Source organism: Vicia villosa, linkage group LG4, assembly GCF_029867415.1.
Source record: "Vicia villosa cultivar HV-30 ecotype Madison, WI linkage group LG4, Vvil1.0, whole genome shotgun sequence".
Taxonomy (NCBI): domain Eukaryota; kingdom Viridiplantae; phylum Streptophyta; class Magnoliopsida; order Fabales; family Fabaceae; genus Vicia; species Vicia villosa.
Genome location: NC_081183.1, coordinates 106,657,379 through 106,668,652, shown reverse-complemented (window position 1 = coordinate 106,668,652; position 11,274 = coordinate 106,657,379). Strand labels below are relative to the sequence as shown.

Sequence of the window (11,274 nt, the reverse complement as noted above, 5' to 3'; positions counted from 1 at the left end):
ACCTCATATCATGTGCATATGCATCATTTGCATCTCTAACAAATTGCATAGCTTGTGTTTGCTACTTGTGCTCAGCAGGGTTTAATCAAGAAATCACTCACCAGTACAAGCAACAATCAATTAGGGCTTTGTTCTCCCTTCATCTCAAATGAATCATCTTCATCAACAATCAACATTTGGTCCCCAGAGATTCATTTCAACAAGCTCAAAGGCACTGAATCAACCAAATTAGGGTTTTGACTGAAGATAGCATACTCCTGACTTTTGCTCAGGATTTGACCTAATGACTTGGGACATGACCTCAAGACCCCAAGTACATCATTTTGGCCTAATCTATTGACTCAAGACATCTCCAACACAGGGACTGATCAACAATGAAATTTCAAATCATCAGATTAGGGTTTTTTGAACTATCAGGGGCTGAAATCAGGGATCACATTTGGGAAACCCTAGAAATCCCCAGGAAGTCAATCAAAGGTTTCAATCATCTTAAAATAATCCCTATGACAACATCCAATGGAAATTACATCTCAATTCAAGATCCACAGTCATCAATCTCATCAGGTCGACAATTAGGGTTTTTGACCTAATTCACTGAACAACTGACTTTTTAATCAGAAGATGGTGCCATAACTTAAACCATGGCTCAAGGTCCTCCAATAACTCAATATGATCCATTCATACCATTCATTTGGTGAGGATAGCTTGGTTCACTTAAAATCTCCAGAAACGCGATTCGTGTGAAAAAGTCAACTGCACAAGATCACCATTGACTTTTGGGGAATTTTGATCAACCTTGACTTTTGAAGTTTTGAATCATCAATATATGATATATGAAGTCATTTGATCAAGAAAAATCAAGAAAATCAATCAAGAATCAAAAAGTCAAAGTTTGACTTTTATACTTAGAAAATTTTCTAAGTGTTTTTCAATGGTTTTTTCCAAACTTTGGAAGGGAATTTCTCAAAATTTCACCTACAAACTGAAAAAAACTTCCAACATGAAAGTTGTAGATTTTGATCCAATGAACAACTTTGTCACATATAATTTTTTTCCAAAAGATCAACCATTTAAGAGATATGGAGCTTCAAAGTTGGTATCTTTTGAAAATTTCACTTAAAACCTCATTTTCTTCAAAGTTCATGGATCTTTTTCACCCATTTCCTTAAAGGTCTTGAAGAAACTTTCAACTAGGGTTTTGAAGTGTGTAATATTAGCTTTCCAAAATGTCCAAGAGCATGAAAAAATATGGAGCATAGCTATGGTATTGAATTATGCATTTAGTGATCATTTTCACTTGAAATTTCAAACCATTTTCACTAAGTTATGAACCAATTTGCCAAATAATGCAAGTAATGATGCATCAAGGCAATAATTGAAGATATTTTATGATTTGAAGATCAGAATGGAAGAGGATAAGAAGCTTGGAAGAATGACCATGGTTAAGTTACTTTAACCATTTTGCATTAAATGTAAAAGATTCCTTTTTATCTCTTAAGCCAAATCATCACTTCTTTGATCAACTTGCAAAGGTCTGAGTTCAGAACTCTTGGCCTATAAATAGAGGTCCAAACTTCATTCAAAATCACACCAAAACCTCACAAAAGATAGGTTTTCTCTTTCTTTCTTGAATTGCAAGTTTCTTAAGTTTCAAAGAGGTAGAAATCTCAACCTCTAAACCCTTGAAGTTCTAACCAAATTAATGCTTCCCACAACTCATAAGCATCATATGGGATGTGCTTGATCCATTCATACACCCCAAAACACTTCAAATCTCAGAATCACTACCTCACTTCCATATGAACACATATTGAGCCTTATCATGCCAAATTTCACTCAGGCTCATTTCTGTCCAAACTAACACTTCAAACACCATCCATATACTTCATATGAACTATCCCAACACTCATCATCAACCAAAAACCTCAGAATCATCAAGCTCGATTCACACTTGGCCCTACTGCAGATCGGGTTCCATGGAATGATCCAGATGAATTCAATCCATGCCAAGCATTCAAACACCTTCCCTAAGGTCCATTGAAGCTATCTAGATCATCAAACAACTTCTGTAACACCTCTACTGAAGAATTCGATTTCCAGTTTTGCCATTTTTGAGGTAAGTACACTTGAACTTCAAACTCTATCATACATGCATCATAAATGAAAAACTGATTTACCATCTTGTTTCTGCACACATGAGGATCATTAACCCTCAATCAATTGCATCATAACTTGCACATACACGATTTCAGAATGAATCATCAAATTAGGGTTCTTCATGTTCATCAGAGAATCAATGCCCCTAGAGTGAAAATAAATGAAATTAAATGGTACCATCATGTTCCTTGTGAAAAATCGAGCAAGATAGAATATCTACTTGATCAAAACAATCCAGTTTCAAAGAAATTCAAATTCAAATTGGGATTGTGTTCTTGGCGCGTTTTTTGGTTCATAAGTTTTGAATTTTGGTTGGAAAATATATTTTATCAAACGCGTGTTACTTACAAGCCACAAGCGTGGCTCAGTTGGCTTTTGTTTTGGTTGGTAACCTTGAGTGCGTGGGTTCAAGTCCTTGTGGTGACAAAACCCAATTTTTAACACTTATTTTCTTCAATTTCTTTACAACTTCAATTAATTATTTAACCAATCAAAATTCATCATTTTCACTTCATTTTTTTACACTTCTTACTTAATAGGTATATTTTAAGAACATCCAAAAAAATCACAAAAAAATATTAATTTAATACATTTTTAATTGAGTTTAAAATGACATATTTTTAAGTATTTTTTATACTTTAAAATTTGTTTTTTTATTTGAGTTTTCAAACTTAATCAGTTGTAAATATTTTGTGATCAAACCCTAATTATTTAGGTATTAATTAAGCATGAAATTTATTTTTATCTTAATTAAGTTGACTCTTGTCAAAATTCAAACCGTTTTAAAACAAACGATCACAATTTTTCAAAACGATAAACCGTTTCTTTTTGGTTTTTCTTTTCAAAAGAAACTATTGATTAAATCTTTTTAGATTGATCAATTGATTTTCAAACGTGGGCCTCTCGAATATTAGAGAGTATAAGTCCCTTTCCTTTTTATTTGTACAGTTTTTCTTTGTACAGAAAACTTTTTCAAAACAAAACTTTCAAAGATTTTCAAACGACGAAACCTTGCGTCTGTTAATAAAACAATCAACCATGTTTTATAAAATAAAACAGGGGCCTCCACATAGGTATAAGTCCCATTCCCGTACATGAAATTAGGTATTTCATTGTACATTCACCTTTTTGTACATACCTCGATCAGTTTATATTTAATTTTGAATAACTAATCAAAAATGAAGGTTTTCTTTAAATCTTCCCAAAAATACCATGGGCCTCCATGTAGGTATAAGTCCCAAGCCCCTTGTAAATACCTGTTTACATAGCTTTGAATAAACTCAAGTGGGCCTTTCCCCGAGTATAAGTCCCGAGCCCCCGTGTTTACAAACGGATCATGCTTACAGGTATATTTCCTTCATAAACTCCATTGTATACACACACCTTGTCATATATATGTGCTTGTTCATACTCGTTCATATTTGTTCATGTACTTGTTCATATTTGCTCGTACTTGTTCATATTTGTGATTGTGTTATATACTTGTTCAACTTAGTACAACACTAGGTTCCCCATAGCCTCCTATTGGGCTTCGTGCAAAGAATCTCCCTAGTTTAGGTTAGGACATAGAGTATGGTTTCCCGGTGAAATCGCTCTAAGAGCTCAAACCAACTATACCATGCCTCCCCTTGGGCTTTGTACAAACGAGTGACCCTCCCATAGCCTCCTCTTGGGCTTACAATGCAAGGACCCTCGATTTTCCCTCCCATAGCCTCCTCTTGGGCTTACAATGCAAGGACCCTCGGATAGCCTCCTCTTGGGCTTCGTACAAGGACCCACGGGCTTCTTATAAGCATCCCCAATATCCAAAACAAATACCCTAGGAGATTAGACATTTATCATCTCTATGATAGGAGTATCTCTTCTATATCATCACAAACAATCAATCAATCAATCAATCAATCAAACTTTTTTTTGCCACAAGGCTGGCTGATCAATCAAACTTTTTGTCACCATACTGGCTGATTAATCAAAGTTTTTGTCACAAGGCTGACTTCATTGAAACTTTTGCCACAAGGCTGGCTGATTAATCAAAACTTTTTGTCACAAGGCTGACTTCATTGAAAGTTTTTGCCACAAGGCTGGCTAAAAAGCATCTTTATCATTCTAAGCACCATAAGTGGCATGGCCCAGGGCTTATAATGAAAAGATTTTCAAACAAAAAACAAACAGATGTATGTGATGATATAGATTAGATACATCGAACATTTAGATGACATTTGTCTCTTATCCTTTGCTTCCACTAGCATAAGTGGGAACTACGATTGCTCTGACTTTCTCAACATCCCTTTGAGAATACGTAGGCACAAGGTCGTATCCTTGGCGAGCAAAACTTCTCCCTCAAACCATTCAAACCTTAGCACCCTTAGACCCCGAGCTACAGATGCTCTGATTCCCTCTAAGGGATATGTATGCAGAGGATCGCGATGATCTTTGCGAGCATAATCAAACAAACACCTTAGGTCCCACCTATTTCACAAGAACCTCTCAATAACATGGAATGAAAAACATAGAAAAGAAACCTATATAGTACTATAGATACGTTGGGTGCTAATACCTTCCCTTCGTATAACCAACCCTCTTACCCAAAGATCTCTCCTCCACTTTTAAGGTTATTGCAGCTTTTTTCCTTTTCCTACTTTGGAAACAATAAAAAGTTTGGTCGAAACAAAAGAAAAATCATTTTTTGAGCACTCGAGCCCAAAGAAGGCATCAGGTGTCTCATCCACAAAAAAGATACGATTTTTCCCCGCGACACTATGCTTACCGCCAATATGGCTTTATGTTCTCTTTCACAAATACTTTCAATATATTGCAGAGGAAGATCAAGAATTGGTGGATTCAACAAGTGTTAATCTTTAAGTCTCTCATTGCTTATAAATAAGTAAAATATTAAATCTATAAAAAAGGTAATCTATATGATAGATGCATGAAGGTTTTGGTTAGAGATGTAACATTTTCTTTTTTTTGTTGGTTGTGAGACAATATTGAATAGAGAAATGACCCTTATACATTATGTCTTAAACAGGGCCGGCCCAATCAACGTAGAGGCCCCGTTCTAATTTTGAAAATGGACCCAAATTTAAAATATAAATACAATTATAATAATTAAAAAAGACACATAAAAATTATATTTATGTATTAATCAATAATATATTTAATTAAAATTATTTTGAATTTTGATCTATCTCAATTTTTGTATTTTATTGAGTTTTTATTATAAAATTTTTTGATTTATTGAATTTTTATCATAATATTTTATTTATTTCAATTAATATTTATGGAAAAAAATTGGACCTTTTAAAATTTTGGACCCCTAAAATTTGGGGCCCCGTGCTATAGCACTTCCTGCACATGCACAGGGCCGGCCCTGGTCTTAAAGTTAATATGTGATGTACAACTTAATAATAGTTAAAAATTCAAAGTGATGATATATACACCTCTTAATTCAACAATTTTTACAATGCGTAAAAAATGAGATTTATTTGAGAAAAATTGTACATGTCAACATCGTCAGCAAAATAGTTAAATATAATAGGGTTAATACCATTTTACCCCTTGTCATATAGGTCTTTTCTGATTTTGCCTCCTGTAATTTTTTTTTTTGAAAAACAACCTTGTAATTTCAAAATACTAACATTTTAGTCCCTAAAGTCAAAATCCGCTGGAAAATCCGTAGGAAACCTGCAGATTTTCCTGCGGATTTTGACTTTAGGGGCTAAAAAGTTAGTATTTTGAAATGACAAGGTTGTTTTTCAAAAAAAAAAAAATTTACAGGGGGTAAAACCAGAAGAGATTATATGGCAGGGGGTAAAATGGTATTAACCCAATATAATAAAAATAATAATGATGATATAATTATAAATTTTGTACTCTAATTACAACAAATAAATAATTGACTAAGTCAACTTATAGAAAAACATAGAAAGTCTAATAGCATGTTTGTCTTAGTAGAAAGTCTAATAGCATGTTGTATTTCCTTTCAAAAAGTTTCCACAAAAACTACAAGAGAATGGTAGCTCTTTTGTCAAAGGCGTGTACCAAAACATAACCAAATATGCTATAAAAAAAAAAACCAAATTTGTAAAAGAATAAAGGAATAAACAAATCCCAAAAAAAATAAAAAATTAGTCTATCTATTTTCATCAATTCAATTGTCGCTTTAGGCGACAATTTTTTGATGAATCCTTTTCTCATTTAGTAGTCAAAGATCGTCGATTGAATTCATTCAGATAAATTCAACCGTTAATCTCTGAGTCAAAAGTATTTTATGAATGAAGTAAGATATTCAATATTCGATCTAAATCCTTGAATGTTGCCTCAATTTGCGACTTGAATTGAGGCTCTTGGGCTAGGCAACCCCATGTAAGCAAGCCTAGGAGAGATCCTAACTTTTGGGCTTGGCCTTGGAGAAGGTATTGGGCCATACTTATATGGTCTTGCAGAAGCAGGCCTAGGAGACAAATTAACTTGCTCCAATGCCCTTGATTGAAGGTGCTCAGGATAGTCACGCACACACCCAATCCGAGCTCCAGCCCCTGTCGACCACTTGCATGATAATCTCTTGGAAGAGTCAAATATTGGCCCCTCAATTTTCTTGTCTTTAGCCTCTGTTGCTTTATTGATTTTGATTCCTTTGTTGGTGACAATCTTGGTAGGCATTGATTGAGAAATTTGAGTAGGTCCCGAAATTTGTTGTGGCTCATTATTTCCAATAAATGAAGGAGCATCATCATCTATAGCACATCTCTGAAAAAATTAAAGAAAAAAAACAAAAATTACTAAATTTATTCCATAATTAGTTTATTTAATTTTTGTTAAATTAGATGAAAATTTACCTTGACATTGGAGAGGTCTACATTGTGCTCTTCAAGAAAGCTAACAAATTCTTTGAAATTCTCTTCAGTTGGGTGATAATGTCCACTATAAGGCCAAATTGCCTGCAATATTTATACAACAAACAATACTCTTAAGCCAAATTGATTATACAAACTACAATATGACATCTCTATGATATGTTAAGAAAATCGGTTATCTATATTGTCTATAGTTACGATTTTCAATCGTTGTGAATCTTGACCATTAGATGAAAATTAGACAATATATGTGTTACTATTTTCTAAATCAAATTTCATATAAAGTTAAAATATTGATCATCTGATTTTTATCTAACGGTCGAGAGATTTTCAATTACGAAGAATATAGGTAGAATAAAATGCGAGTTTTGAGTTTTTACCTCTAGGACACCTTGTTGTGCCACTAGTCTTCCAGCAGCTGTGGTTGCAGCCCCAGACAAAAAGCTAGAGTGTTGAAAAGCACCCTTTTGTTTCCTTCCAACATACAAAGCCCTAGTGGTGCTAAGAACAAATATCCATTTAGACTTTTCATCTGTATCCACAAATTTTCCACCATGTCGATAGACCAACTTCCCCTTTTCAACAATTACTTCATATTCTTCCCTCTCTTTCTGCAACCAAACATACACATTAGATTATACATAATAAAATTTCAAATTAAAGACGTGTCTGATGTTCGACTTATACATAATTAAAATTATGATATTGGCGCCTATCAATAACTTACCGGTCCAAGATATTTAATTGACTGACGTTGTAAAGTCGCCCTCGGACATTTCTCAAGATTTATTTCTTTACCATCTCCAACATCCAACCTACAAAAATTAACCATCAAGATCAACCTCAACTTCTATGTTTTTCACCAATTTCATTAATATTACTATTATCAATAAGATATAGGTGATTAAGAATCATAAAATAAAACCATACCAATAGAAAAATGGTTGAGTGCTTAGGCTTGCAAACCAAATATCATAATATAAATGCAAATTGTGTCCATATCTATGACGTGGGTCAATCTACATATAAGAAAAAAGAACATTGTTAATTATTATTACTCTTAGATTAATTAATTTAATATTATTACAGGATAATTAATTAAATAACTTACAGCTTCAAGCCAATGTTGAAGTGCTAATTTTTGTGCTTTATCATCTTTTGACAAACCTTTTCCAACCTGTACAAAAGAAACAATAATTAACAAATTATAAACCACTTAAAATAATATAATAATATTAATATAACATATGATAAATCACAGACACTCCCATACAACGACATCGATAATAATTTAAAAAAATATATAAATTAAACCTAACCACAATTATCGATACAGGTGTTCAATACGAAGACGAATACGGACACAGACATATTTTTTCAGAGGTATTGGTATTACCTAACCAAATTAAATTTCACATAAAATATATACCTTAGCTGCTCTTGTTCTTGCTCTTCCCCATCTTGACATAGCAGTTTCTTGTTTTTGTTCATCAAAAAATGAAACAGAACTTCTTTCAAGTGCAACAGAATCCAATGCTTTCCACCTTAAAAAAACATATCATATAAAACATAAGTCTAAGAAAAACCCTAACCTTAAAAAAAAAAAAAAAGAATAAAAAAAAATGTTTTTCAACAAAACTAACCAAAGTTCCTCAACAATAACAGCACAATCAGCAAGATTCCTTCTAGTTCTATAACTCTTATAAACTTTCTGAACCTTAGTTGCTGCAGCATCAAGCTCACAAACTGGTCTTGGTGAAGAGAAAACAACTTCTTTAGGCAAAGAAAGCAAAGGAACAGCTTTTTGGTGCAATTTTTCCTCATCATTTGTTTCAAGGGTCACATGTTCTGGTCTATAATCCTCTAACCTAGTTGAAATGTTTCTTGTTTTAGCTTCTGATTCTCTTTTGTTAAAGCTCCTTGCTCTCAGAATCATAGCACCATCTTTGGAACCAAAACTATAGGTGAATGAAAAACTAAAAAGTGAATGTCTCACAATTTCTTCCCAAGCTGATGTTAAAATAGAAAGTGATAATCCCATAGAGATAAAAATTCACACCAATTTCAACAAAAAAAATTGATGAAGAATATATATGAACTATGAATTGAAGTATGAGTGAGTCTTAGAATAAGAGATTAATATCAAAAGTGAATGAATAAGATGTGTGTATTTCAATGGTTATATATATGTAAGTTTGGTATTCAAATACGTGTCAAAGTGGAAGAAAGAAAGAGAGAAAGTAAAATAGTAGTAGTTGAATTCAACAAGGAATTTTCGCAACACTTTCGAATGAGGAAATTATAAAAGGTGTGTTATACTATAAAGTTCAAATTTTACTTGTGGGAATACTTAACAAAATGGAAGAAAAAAAGTAGGTCCAATCCACGTGTTTGATAGAGTTGTTCAAATCGTTTTTTTGGTTTGTAATAAGGAGGATAATAATCCCTTGTAGAGGATATGACTAAAAATATAAAGTATAGTCAACAATTGTTTTTTTTTTAGTATGGGTCTATAAATTGATAGAATTATGGAACAATAGGAAAAAAAAAATAGGTGAGTCTACTAGTCAAAGAAAGTAAGCTTCTTAGATATTCAATGATATGAAATGTTTTTTTAATCAATTTTGTTCATTTTTATCAAATTTTACAACACAACTTTAATATTTGTATGTTTGTTTTCATGTAGCAAAAACTTATTTTAATCGATATTTATGTCTTTTGTGAGTTTTGATTAGTAAAAAAATAATATTATTTTAATTATTTTATAAAATTATATAGAAGATTAAATTGATCGAAGATTAATATTTTTTTCTATGAGAGGTTTAAGAGGAGCCACAGAGAAAAAGAAAAGAAATAAGAAAGTGGATATCGTATGATTCAAAAGATTAAATTCACTATACCAAATTTGTCTTTTAGCAGCACCCCTACGAAAGCGCTTTTAGGAAAAAGCGGTGGTATAGGCTTTGCTAAAAACAAAATTAAAAAACACGCTAAAAAAGCGCTCTTATAGGGGGGGTACGAAAGCGCTTTCCAAAAGCGCTGGTATAGGGGGGATACGAAAGCGCTTTCTAAAAGCGCTGGTATAGGGGGGGTTACGAAAGCGCTTTTCAGAAGCGCTCTTATAGGGGGGTTATGAAAGCGCTTTCAGAAGCGCTGCTATAGGGGTGGGCTACAAGAGCGCTTTTTCCCCAAAAAGTGCTGGTAAAGGCCTGGCTACGAAGGCGCTTTTCAGAAGCGCTGTCATAGCCTTTATCAAATTAAAATTTTTAAAAACCAATTTTTCTAACGCGCGTTTCATATTTCAGAATCCCTAATTCCTCTTTCATTCTCTGCCCAGAAAACTTAAACTTTCTACTAACATTTCAGAATCCCTCACGATTTCAAGCTCATTCCAGAAAACTCAACCACGAATTCAAAGAAGAATCCAATTTCATTCACGAAGCTGAAGCCACCGTCTTCTTCCTGCACTCCCCTCGCCGTTTCAAACCGCAGAAAAGGTGTTCAATCTTGCAGACGAGGTGTTCGACGTATCTTCTCAATGTAAGTTTTCTCACAAGATTAGAGTTCTCTCATCCTATTTTAGTAGCATGAAATTCTATTAAGGTTCTCTCATCCTGAAGTTCTATAAGTGGTGCTTTTATATTCTTGTGGAATATTCTCACTGTCCATATATTTTACAAGATAGAGATAGATATGAAATTTGAGCATGATAGAATTAAATAGAACAGTGATAAGAGTGCACGTTGCTTTGAGATAGTCTCAACAGTGAGAAGAACTAACGTTCATGGTGTTCTGAGTAGCACCCGATTATTTTGCCTTTGGCTGGAGTTTCATTCATGGGTCGAGTCGGGTCTAATGTACATGAACCAAGATGATAGGATAGGGATAGCACCCATTTTCTTGTGTACATGAACCAAGATGATAGGATAGAATTAATTTAATTTAATGCTTGTTTATACTGTAATCGTTATTATTAATTCATTAGGTAATTAAAACTTGGTAAAATGTGGAATCTGAATAGAGTAATATGTTTATGTTCTTTGTTAATACTTTTGGGATAAATTATTTGAATTTTTTTATTGTTAGTGTTTCTTTCAAAATTAAAGTTTATCATTATGAGCAATTTGCAAGGCTCATAGAAAAAAGTATAATAATGTGTTTGGACCGGACAAAATTGATTTAGACATAATTAAATTTAGTAGAATTAGTTTTAATAGAATTGAGTTTAGTATAACTGATTTATTTTTGGATAAACTCATAT

General features: G+C 33.0%; 1 protein-coding gene across 1 annotated transcript; it reads right to left on the bottom strand.

Moving 5' to 3' along the window:
- Positions 1-6,021: 6,021 nt before the first annotated feature.
- On the bottom strand, positions 6,022-9,207 carry LOC131599435 (IQ domain-containing protein IQM4-like). Its single transcript, XM_058871786.1, has 8 exons — positions 8,657-9,207; positions 8,443-8,557; positions 8,125-8,190; positions 7,944-8,032; positions 7,741-7,828; positions 7,394-7,624; positions 6,996-7,097; positions 6,022-6,906 (listed from the first exon to the last, which is right to left on the bottom strand). Exons 1-8 carry the CDS (start codon positions 9,052-9,054, stop codon positions 6,478-6,480), a joined length of 1,518 nt encoding a protein of 505 aa, XP_058727769.1. The 5' UTR covers positions 9,055-9,207; the 3' UTR covers positions 6,022-6,477.
- Positions 9,208-11,274: the final 2,067 nt, after the last annotated feature.

Excerpts from the sequence above, each read along its gene's own strand:
- LOC131599435 (XM_058871786.1), bottom strand. The coding sequence starts at position 9,054 with ATGGGATTATCACTTTCTATTTTAACATCAGCTTGGGAAGAAATTGTG. Across the intron at positions 8,191-8,442 it reads CAAGAACAAGAGCAGCTAAG|GTTGGAAAAGGTTTGTCAAA; the intron begins GTATATATTTTA and ends TCTTTTGTACAG. Across the intron at positions 7,098-7,393 it reads CACAACAAGGTGTCCTAGAG|GCAATTTGGCCTTATAGTGG; the intron begins GTAAAAACTCAA and ends TAAATATTGCAG.